The 12,228-nt window shown below is 52.4% G+C and overlaps 2 protein-coding genes across 4 annotated transcripts in view; one reads left to right on the forward strand and one right to left on the reverse strand.

The window, feature by feature from the left end:
* Positions 1–3,447, reverse strand: part of POPDC2 (popeye domain cAMP effector 2) — a 37,938-nt gene extending 34,491 nt beyond the window's left edge. The window contains exons 1-2 of one of the 2 annotated variants that reach the window (XM_069946315.1): positions 3,322–3,447; positions 2,594–2,694 (exon numbers count right to left, since the gene is read on the reverse strand). The gene's annotated coding sequence lies outside the window, so the exon portion shown is untranslated. The remainder of the gene's footprint in view (positions 1–2,593; positions 2,695–3,321) is intronic. The other variant, XM_069946312.1, reaches the window with a different exon arrangement.
* CFAP91 (cilia and flagella associated protein 91) overlaps positions 427–12,228 on the forward strand; it is a 45,679-nt gene continuing 33,877 nt past the window's right edge. Inside the window, exons 1-3 of one of the 2 annotated variants that reach the window (XM_069946310.1) lie at positions 427–503; positions 7,037–7,113; positions 7,313–7,470. In XM_069946310.1, the coding sequence (XP_069802411.1) occupies positions 7,096–7,113; positions 7,313–7,470 (176 nt within the window). In that variant the 5' untranslated portion in view covers positions 427–503; positions 7,037–7,095. Of the gene's footprint in view, positions 504–3,552; positions 3,731–7,036; positions 7,114–7,312; positions 7,471–12,228 lie in introns of those variants that run through there. The other variant, XM_069946309.1, reaches the window with a different exon arrangement.

Consider the following 12,228-nt stretch of genomic DNA (forward strand, 5'->3'; position numbering starts at 1 on the left):
CGGAAGAGTCATCCAGGTGACAGGAGGAGAGGGTGAGCTGCACCTCACTGGACCCATAGGGACACTGTTGTAAGGAGAGCCGGAGGAGTCATCCAGGTGACAGGCAAAGAGGGTGGGCTGCACCTCACTGGACCCATAGGGACACTGCTGTAAGGAGAGCCGGAAGCATCATCCAGGTGACAAACGGAGAGGGTTGGCTGCACCTTCCTGGACTCATAGGGATACAGCTGTAAGGAGAGCCGGAAGCGTCATCCAGGTGACATGCGGAGAGGGTCGGCTGTACCTCACTGGACTCATAGGAACACAGCTGTAAGGAGAGCCGGAAGCATCATTCAGGTGACAGGCAGAGAGGGTGGGCTGCACCTCACTGGACCCACAGGGACACAGCTGTAAGGAGAGCCGGAAGCGTCATCCAGGTGACAGGCGGAGAGGGTGGGCTGCACCTCACTGGACTCATAGGGACACAGCTATAAGGAGAGCCGGAAGCATCATCCAGGTGACAGGTGAGAGGATGGGCTGCTCCTTACTGGCCAGGACACCAGATATAAGAAGGAAGGAAGCTGGAGGGGCCCTGTGAATGGGTGACGCCCCCTAGGGGAGGGGACCCACTCCTGGCCAGGGGGGGACCCCATAGTATGGTGGTCTGACCCTCTCCGGGAGGAATCATACATAGCTGGAGGACTGGCATGTAGCTGTGTACTGGAGCCATGATGGACCCAGAGACCCCCGGCCCCAATGTGCACAGCCGACTCTCCTCCTCAGGGATGCTGGGAACACAACACAGGAGACAACCAAGTATAAGACATGATGTAACGGCAGAATAGTGAGTGCAGCTCTGGGGGATAACACATGATGTAACGGCAGAATAGTGAGTGCAGCTCTGGGGGATAACACATGATGTAACGGCAGAATAGTGAGTGCAGCTCTGGGGGATGAGACATGATGTAACGGCAGAATAGTGAGTGCAGCTCTGGGGGATAACACATGATGTAACGGCAGAATAGTGAGTGCAGCTCTGGGGGATAACACATGATGTATCGGCAGAATAGTGAGTGCAGCTCTGGGGGATGAGACATGATGTAACGGCAGAATAGTGAGTGCAGCTCTGTAGGATGAGACATGGTGTAACAGCAGAATAGTGAGTGCAGCTCTGGAGGATGAGACATGATGTAACGGCAGAATAGTGAGTGCAGCTCTGGAGGTTACATAGTTACATAGTTAATACGGTTGAAAAAAGACACATGTCCATCAAGTTCAACCAAGGAGGGGATGGATACAGGGAAGGGGGATATACAAGGAGGGGATGTATACAGGGAAGGGGGATATACAAGGAGGGGATGGATACAGGGAAGGGGGATATACAAGGAGGGGATGGATACAGGGAAGGGGGATATACAAGGAGGGGATGGATACAGGGAAGGGGGATATACAAGGAGGGGATGGATACAGGGAAGGGGGATATACAAGGAGGGGATGGATACAGGGAAGGGGGATATACAAGGAGGGGATGGATACAGGGAAGGGGGATATACAAGGAGGGGATGGATACAGGGAAGGGGGAGTGGTGATATGTTATATATATGCATCTATATTATTTTGGTCTAAGAACCTGTCTTGCCCTGTTTTGAAGCCCTCTACTGTTGTTGCTGTGACCAGATCCTGTGGTAGACTGTTCCACAGATTCACAGTTCTCATGGTAAAGAAGACTTGTCGCCTCCGGAGGTTGAACCGTTTTTTTCTCCAGGCGGAGGCAGTGCCCCCTTGTCTCTCCAGGCGGAGGCAGCGCCCCCTTGTCTCTCCAGGTGGAGGCAGCGCCCCCCTTGTCTCTCCAGGCGGAGGCAGTGCCCTCTTGTCCTTTGAGGGGGTTTTACCTGGAACATCTTTTCCCCATATTTCTTGTAGGGGCCATTTATATATTTAAATAAGTTAATCATATTTCCCCTTAAACGTCTCTTCTCCAGACTAAACAAATGCCTGGTATATACATGACAATATCCTGCTGGCCTTAGAAGCAGCTGACTGACATTGTGCTGTTCTGTAGTCTATTATCTACAAGTACACCCAGATCCTTCTCCATCAGTGACTCTCCCAGAGTAACTCCCCCCAGGACATATGATGCTGCAGGTTATTACTCCCCCCAGGACATATGATGCATGCGGGTTATTAGGACCCAGGTGCATAACTTTACATTTATCCACATTGAACCTCATTTGCCAAGTGGACGCCCAAACACTCAGTGTGTCTAAGTCATCCTGTAACATCTGCACATCCTCCATAGACTGTACTGTACTACAAAGCCTGTAACATCTGCACATCCTCCATAGACTGTACTGTACTACAAAGCCTGTAACATCTGCACATCCTCCATAGACTGTACTGTACTACAAAGCTTGGTGTCATCTGCAAAGATAGAAACATTGCTGTTAATTCCATTCTCAATATCATTAATGAGATGAGATGGTGATGAGAAATGATGTAAGAGCAGAAAAGTGAGTGCAGCTCTGGAGGATGAGACATGATATATCAGCAGAATAGTGAGTGCAGCTCTTGGGGTGTAACACCGCACACTGTACCCTGCCCATACAGGACTCACTGGGGCTCCATGCTGTACTGGTCTTGTGCAGCTTTTTCCATACATCGCTGGTCACTGACTAGTTTGGCTTTGCCAGATTTCCGGTCACCGACCATTAACACCTGCGGAAACACAAAGTAAGAACACATGAGATGTCACGTAAACAACGGCCCAGGGCGTCAGAGGTCACACAGTAACCAAGAGGAGAGGAATGACCACAAGAGCACCAGGACATATAGTGCACATCACCAGGGCTGGTGCAATACTCTGCAGCTGATACAATGTGAGGCGGTACTGACCACCAGGACATATAGTGCACATCACCAGGGCTGGTGCAATACTCTGCAGCTGATACAATGTGAGGAACTACTGACCACCAGGACATATAGTGCACATCACCAGGGCTGGTGTAATACTCTGCAGCTGATACAATGTGAGGCGGTACTGACCACCAGGACATATAGTGCACATCACCAGGGCTGGTGTAATACTCTGCAGCTGATACAATGTGAGGAACTACTGACCACCAGGACATATAGTGCACATCACCAGGGCTGGTGCAATACTCTGCAGCTGATACAATGTGAGGCGGTACTGACCACCAGGACATATAGTGCACATCACCAGGGCTGGTGTAATACTCTGCAGCTGATACAATGTGAGGCGGTACTGACCACCAGGACATATAGTGCACATCACCAGGGCTGGTGTAATACTCTGCAGCTGATACAATGTGAGGCGGTACTGACCACCCGACCACCGGCTCCATCGTGCTTCCTGTCAGATATGGGAGCTGACATCTCAGGGGTCACAGAGTCGCCCGCCCAGCAGGTAATGAGACAGACTGCAGCCGCTACACTGCGCAGACTCACTCTCCTCTACCGCGGAGGACGACGGGAAATGTAGGCAGTTGTGCCTCGTCACATGACCGCTGAGTCCGCAGAGGATGACGGGAAATGTAGTCAGTTGTGCCTCGTCACATGACCGCTGTGTCCATGGTAACGAAGTTCTGCTGCAGCCGGTCCCCATGGTGACTGTGTACACTGATCCCGAGGAGGCCGAAACGCTACAGCAGCAGCATGAGCCGGACCCTGACCCAAGTGCCGCCGGGGCCCGGACCCCGATACCGGGCCAGCCGCAACTACGACTTCCTATACGGTACCCGACTCCCCGAGCCCTGTATACACCCCGACACCACACACCCTGTATACACCCCGACACCTCACACCCTGTATACACCCCGATACCTGACACCACACACCCTGTATACACCCCGATACCTGACACCACACACCCTGTATACACCCCGACACCTCACACCCTGTATACACCCCGACACCTCACACCTCACACCCTGTATACACCCCGACACCTTACACCCTGTATACACCCCGATACCTGACACCACACACCCTGTATACACCCCGACACCTTACACCCTGTATACACCCCGACACCTCACACCTCACACCCTGTATACACCCCGACACCTCACACCCTGTATACACCCCGACACCTTACACCCTGTATACACCCCGACACCTTACACCCTGTATACACCCCGACACCTCACACCTCACACCCTGTATACACCCCGACACCTTACACCCTGTATACACCCCGACACCTCACACCTCACACCCTGTATACACCCCGACACCTCACACCCTGTATACACCCCGACACCTTACACTCTGTATACACCCCGACACCTTACACCCTGTATACACCCCGATACCTGACACCTTACACCCTGTATACACCCCGACACCTCACACCTCACACCCTGTATACACCCCGACACCTCACACCTCACACCCTGTATACACCCCGACACCTGACATCTTACACCCTGTATACACCCCGACACCTTACACCCTGTATACACCCCGATACCTCACACCCTGTATACACCCCGACACCTCACACCTCACACCCTGTATACACCCCGATACCTCACACCTCACACCCTGTATACACCCCGATACCTCACACCCTGTATACACCCCGACACCTTACACCCTGTATACACCCCGATACCTCACACCCTGTATACACCCCGATACCTGACACCCTGTATACACCCCGATACCTGACACCACACACCCTGTATACACCCCGACACCTTACACCCTGTATACACCCCGACACCTTACACCCTGTATACACCCCGATACCTGACACCTTACACCCTGTATACACCCCGACACCTCACACCTCACACCCTGTATACACCCCGACACCTCACACCTCACACCCTGTATACACCCCGACACCTGACATCTTACACCCTGTATACACCCCGACACCTTACACCCTGTATACACCCCGATACCTCACACCCTGTATACACCCCGACACCTCACACCTCACACCCTGTATACACCCCGATACCTCACACCTCACACCCTGTATACACCCCGATACCTCACACCCTGTATACACCCCGACACCTTACACCCTGTATACACCCCGATACCTGACACCACACACCCTGTATACACCCCGACACCTCACACCCTGTATACACCCCGATACCTGACACCACACACCCTGTATACACCCCGACACCTCACACCCTGTATACACCCCGATACCTGACACCACACACCCTGTATACACCCCGACACCTCACACCCTGTATACACCCCGACACCTGACATCTTACACCCTGTATACACCCCGACACCTCACACCCTGTATACACCCCGATACCTGACACCACACACCCTGTATACACCCCGACACCTCACACCCTGTATACACCCCGACACCTGACATCTTACACCCTGTATACACCCCGACACCTCACACCCTGTATACACCCCGATACCTGACACCACACACCCTGTATACACCCCGACACCTCACACCCTGTATACACCCCGACACCTGACACCTTACACCCTGTATACACCCCGACACCTCACACCCTGTATACACCCCGATACCTGACACCACACACCCTGTATACACCCCGATACCTGACACCACACACCCTGTATACACCCCGATACCTGACACCTCACACCCTGTATACACCCTGATACCTCACACCCTGTATACACCCCGATACCTGACACCTCACACCCTGTATTTACCCCAATACCTCACACACTGTATACACCCCGATACCTGACACCCCACACCCTGTATACACCCCGATACCTCACACCCTGTTCTATATCTCACCTGTCCTACAACCAGTCCTCCATAGTGACTCCATAGGGTCCTATATCTCACCTGTCCTAGGACCAGTGCTCCGTACTGATACCTGTAGGACAGGTGAATGAAGGCCTGAGGCTTCACTATTTTCAGTCATTGTGAATCCAGCCTGTAGGATCCAGCCTCAGCTTTATACATATAGGGGGGTAAAATATCCACAGCAACCAATCATTGCTCCTCTATCATATTACCAGAGCTGAAAGCTGGGCTGTGATTGGCTGCTGGGGGCAGTTTGTACCAGTCTATATTTACACCCTCATAGTAACCTTAGGGGTACAAACCCACACACCGTATACGCAGCAGATACGCAACAAATACGCAGCAGATTTGATGGTGCAGATTTGATGCTGTGTTCAGTTATTTAGATCTAATCTGCTGCGTATTTGCTGCGTATCGCAGCAGTAAATACGCTGCGTATACGGTGTGTGGGTTTATACCCTAGAGAAGTGATTCCTATACTCCATATTAGCTGGAGGCTGTACTAGGATATATCCGGGTATACAGGGACATATCGGTATATATTATTAGCTGGAGTTGTATACAGGGATATATCAGGGTATATTTTATTAGCTGGAGTTGTATACAGGGATATATCAGGGTGTACAGGGATATATCAGGGTATATATTATTAGCTGGAGTTGTATACAGGGATATATCAGGGTATATATTATTAGCTGGAGTTGTATACAGGGATATATCAGGGTGTACAGGGATATATCAGGGTATATATTATTAGCTGGAGTTGTATACAGGGATATATCAGGGTGTACAGGGATATATCAGGGTATATATTATTAGCTGGAGTTGTATACAGGGATATATCAGGGTGTACAGGGATATATCAGGGTATGTATTATTAGCTGGAGTTGTATACAGGGATACATCAGGGTATATATTATTAGCTGGAGTTGTATACAGGGATACATCAGGGTATATATTATTAGCTGGAGTTGTATACAGGGATACATCAGGGTATATATTATTAGCTGGAGTTGTATACAGGGATATATCAGGGTATATATTATTAGCTGGAGTTGTATACAGGGATATATCAGGGTATATATTATTAGCTGGAGTTGTATACAGGGATACATCAGGGTATATATTATTAGCTGGAGTTGTATACAGGGATATATCAGGGTATATATTATTAGCTGGAGTTGTATACAGGGATATATCAGGGTGTATATACTCCCCGGCTCCCCGTTTTGTGACGCTTGTCGCTGTCTCTCTCCTCAGATCCTGTATACACATTATCCAGTGAGAAGGACCATGCACAGACCACGTTCAGAGCGCACATGTCACATGACAGGATGGTGAGTATGACATGTTCTGGTGTGATGGCTGACGTGTCCGTCATGTGGACAGCCAGATGTGTGACACAATGGTAGGGGGGTGCTTTTATGTTTTGGCTGATCATGTGACCTGAGGCCGGAGCCAATATACCGACCCCACATGCCTTACTGTTTTATTACGAGGACAGTGCACAGAATGTCACCTTATTTCTCTTTTCAGCAAAAAGTTCCAGAGTTCCCCACAATGTTCAGTGAATTGGTTCATCAGCCGCGGTTCACCCTGCGCCTGCAGCTCAAAGACCCTGTCCCCCAATTCATTAACAGACAGTGGAGAGGAAGAGAGGAGCAGAGACTGAGCGCGCTCCGACATCTGAACGTGTATGTCATACCCAAGAGTGATCAGCAGGGGGCAGCACATACATAGAGACAGCTGAGAGGGATCAGCAGGGGGCAGCACATACATAGAGACAGCTGAGAGGGATCAGCAGGGGGCAGCACATACATAGAGACAGCTGAGAGGGATCAGCAGGGGGCAGCCCATACATAGAGACATAGCTGAGAGGGATCAGCAGGGGGCAGCCCATACATAGAGACAGCTGAGAGGGATCAGCAGGGGGCAGCACATACATAGAGACAGCTGAGAGGGATCAGCAGGGGGCAGCACATACATAGAGACAGCTGAGAGGGATCAGCAGGGGGCAGCACATACATAGAGACAGCTGAGAGGGATCAGCAGGGGGAAACACATACATAGAGACATAGCTGAGAGGGATCAGCAGGGGGCAGCACATACATAGAGACATAGCTGAGAGGGATCAGCAGGGGGCAGCACATACATAGAGACAGCTGAGGGTGATCAGCAGGGGGCAGCACATACATAGAGACAGCTGAGAGGGATCAGCAGGGGGCAGCACATACATAGAGACAGCTGAGAGGGATCAGCAGGGGGCAGCACATACATAGAGAGATAGCTGAGAGGGATCAGCAGGGGGCAGCACATACATAGAGACAGCTGAGAGGGATCAGCAGGGGGCAGCACATACATAGAGACAGCTGAGAGGGATCAGCAGGGGGCAGCACATACATAGAGACAGCTGAGAGGGATCAGCAGGGGGCAGCACATACATAGAGACAGCTGAGAGGGATCAGCAGGGGGCAGCACATACATAGAGACAGTTGAGAGTGATCAGCAGGGGCAGCACATACATAGAGACAGCTGAGAGGGATCAGCAGGGGGCAGCACATACATAGAGACAGCTGAGAGGGATCAGCAGGGGGCAGCACATACATAGAGACAGCTGAGAGGGATCAGCAGGGGGCAGCACATACATAGAGACAGCTGAGAGGGATCAGCAGGGGGCAGCACATACATAGAGACAGCTGAGAGTGATCAGCAGGGGGCAGCACATACATAGAGACAGCTGAGAGGGATCAGCAGGGGGCAGCACATACATAGAGACATAGCTGAGAGGGATCAGCAGGGGGCAGCACAAATATAGAGACAGCTGAGAGGGATCAGCAGGGGGCAGCACATACATAGAGACAGCTGAGAGGGATCAGCAGGGGGCAGCACATACATAGAGACAGCTGAGAGGGATCAGCAGGGGGCAGCACATACATAGAGACAGCTGAGAGGGATCAGCAGGGGGCAGCACATACATAGAGACAGCTGAGAGTGATCAGCAGGGGGCAGCACATACATAGAGACCGCTGAGAGGGATCAGCAGGGGGCAGCACATACATAGAGACAGCTGAGAGGGATCAGCAGGGGGCAGCACATACATAGAGACAGCTGAGAGGGATCAGCAGGGGGCAGCACATACATAGAGACAGCTGAGAGGGATCAGCAGGGGGCAGCACATACATAGAGACATAGCTGAGAGGGATCAGCAGGGGGCAGCACATACATAGAGACAGCTGAGAGTGATCAGCAGGGGGCAGCACATACATAGAGACAGCTGAGAGGGATCAGCAGGGGGCAGCACATACATAGAGACAGCTGAGAGGGATCAGCAGGGGGCAGCACATACATAGAGACAGCTGAGAGGGATCAGCAGGGGGCAGCACATATATAGAGACAGCTGAGAGGGATCAGCAGGGGGCAGCACATACATAGAGACAGCTGAGAGGGATCAGCAGGGGGCAGCACATACATAGAGACAGCTGAGGGTGATTAGCAGGGGGCAGCACATACATAGAGACAGCTGAGAGGGATCAGCAGGGGGCAGCACATACATAGAGACAGCTGAGAGGGATCAGCAGGAGGCAGCACATACATAGAGACAGCTGAGAGGGATCAGCAGGGGGCAGCACATACATAGAGACAGCTGAGAGGGATCAGCAGGGGGCAGCACATACATAGAGACAGCTGAGAGGGATCAGCAGGGGGCAGCACATACATAGAGACAGCTGAGAGTGATCAGCAGGGGGCAGCACATACATAGAGACAGCTGAGAGGGATCAGCAGGGGGCAGCACATACATAGAGACAGCTGAGAGGGATCAGCAGGGGGCAGCACATACATAGAGACAGCTGAGAGGGATCAGCAGGGGGCAGCACATACATAGAGACAGCTGAGAGGGATCAGCAGGGGGCAGCACATACATAGAGACAGCTGAGAGGGATCAGCAGGGGGCAGCACATACATAGAGACAGCTGAGAGGGATCAGCAGGGGGCAGCACATACATAGAGACAGCTGAGAGTGATCAGCAGGGGGCAGCACATACATAGAGACAGCTGAGAGGGATCAGCAGGGGCAGCACATACATAGAGACAGCTGAGAGGGATCAGCAGGGGGCAGCACATACATAGAGACAGCTGAGGGTGATCAGCAGGGGACAGCACATACATAGAGACAGCTGAGAGGGATCAGCAGGGGGCAGCACATACATAGAGACAGCTGAGAGGGATCAGCAGGGGGCAGAACATACATAGAGACAGCTGAGAGTGATCAGCAGGGGGCAGCACATACATAGAGACAGCTGAGAGGGATCAGCAGGGGGCAGCACATACATAGAGACAGCTGAGAGGGATCAGCAGGGGGCAGCACATACATAGAGACAGCTGAGGGTGATCAGCAGGGGGCAGCACATACATAGAGACAGCTGAGAGGGATCAGCAGAGGGCAGCACATATATAGAGACAGCTGAGAGTGATCAGCAGGGGGCAGCACATACATAGAGACAGCTGAGAGGGATCAGCAGGGGGCAGCACATACATAGAGACAGCTGAGAGGGATCAGCAGGGGGCAGCACATACATAGAGACAGCTGAGAGGGATCAGCAGGGGGCAGCACATATATAGAGACAGCTGAGAGGGATCAGCAGGGGGCAGCACATACATAGAGAGATAGCTGAGAGGGATCAGCAGGGGGCAGCACATACATAGAGACAGCTGAGAGGGATCAGCAGGGGGCAGCACATACATAGAGACAGCTGAGAGGGATCAGCAGGGGGCAGCACATACATAGAGACCGCTGAGAGGGATCAGCAGGGGGCAGCACATATATAGAGAGATAGCTGAGAGGGATCAGCAGGGGGCAGCACATACATAGAGACAGCTGAGAGGGATCAGCAGGGGGCAGCACATACATAGAGACAGCTGAGAGTGATCAGCAGGGGGCAGCACATATATAGAGACAGCTGAGAGGGATCAGCAGGGGGCAGCACATACATAGAGAGATAGCTGAGAGTGATCAGCAGGGGGCAGCACATATATAGAGACATAGCTGAGAGGGATCAGCAGGGGGCAGCACATACATAGAGACATAGCTGAGAGGGATCAGCAGGGGGCAGCACATACATAGAGACAGCTGAGAGGGATCAGCAGGGGGGCAGCACATACATAGAGACAGCTGAGAGGGATCAGCAGGGGGCAGCACATATATAGAGACAGCTGAGAGTGATCAGCAGGGGGCAGCACATACATAGAGACCGCTGAGAGGGATCAGCAGGGGGCAGCACATATATAGAGACAGCTGAGAGGGATCAGCAGGGGGCAGCACATATATAGAGACAGCTGAGAGTGATCAGCAGGGGGCAGCACATACATAGAGAGAGCTGAGAGGGATCAGCAGGGGGCAGCACATACATAGAGACAGCTGAGAGGGATCAGCAGGGGGCAGCACATACATAGAGACAGCTGAGAGGGATCAGCAGGGGGCAGCACATACATAGAGACAGCTGAGAGGGATCAGCAGGGGGCAGCACATACATAGAGACAGCTGAGAGGGATCAGCAGGGGCAGCACATACATAGAGACAGCTGAGAGGGATCAGCAGGGGGCAGCACATACATAGAGACAGCTGAGAGGGATCAGCAGGGGGCAGCACATACATAGAGACAGCTGAGAGTGATCAGCAGGGGGCAGCACATACATAGAGACATAGCTGAGAGGGATCAGCAGGGGGCAGCACATACATAGAGACAGCTGAGAGGGATCAGCAGGGGGCAGCACATACATAGAGACAGCTGAGGGTGATCAGCAGGGGGCAGCACATACATAGAGACAGCTGAGAGGGATCAGCAGGGGGCAGCACATACATAGAGACAGCTGAGAGGGATCAGCAGGGGGCAGCACATACATAGAGACAGCTGAGAGGGATCAGCAGGGGGCAGCACATACATAGAGACAGCTGAGAGGGATCAGCAGGGGGCAGCACATACATAGAGACAGCTGAGAGGGATCAGCAGGGGGCAGCACATACATAGAGACAGCTGAGAGGGATCAGCAGGGGGCAGCACATACATAGAGAGATAGCTGAGAGTGATCAGCAGGGGGCAGCACATACATAGAGACAGCTGAGAGGGATCAGCAGGGGGCAGCACATACATAGAGACATAGCTGAGAGGGATCAGCAGGGGGCAGCACATACATAGAGACAGCTGAGAGGGATCAGCAGGGGGCAGCACATATATAGAGACAGCTGAGAGGGATCAGCAGGGGGCAGCACATACATAGAGAGATAGCTGAGAGGGATCAGCAGGGGGCAGCACATACATAGAGACAGCTGAGAGGGATCAGCAGGGGGCAGCACATACATAGAGACAGCTGAGAGGGATCAGCAGGGGGCAGCACATATATAGAGACAGCTGAGAGGGATCAGCAGGGGGCAGCACATACATAGAGACAGCTGA

Source organism: Dendropsophus ebraccatus, chromosome 11 (assembly GCF_027789765.1).
Source record: "Dendropsophus ebraccatus isolate aDenEbr1 chromosome 11, aDenEbr1.pat, whole genome shotgun sequence".
NCBI lineage: Eukaryota > Metazoa > Chordata > Amphibia > Anura > Hylidae > Dendropsophus > Dendropsophus ebraccatus.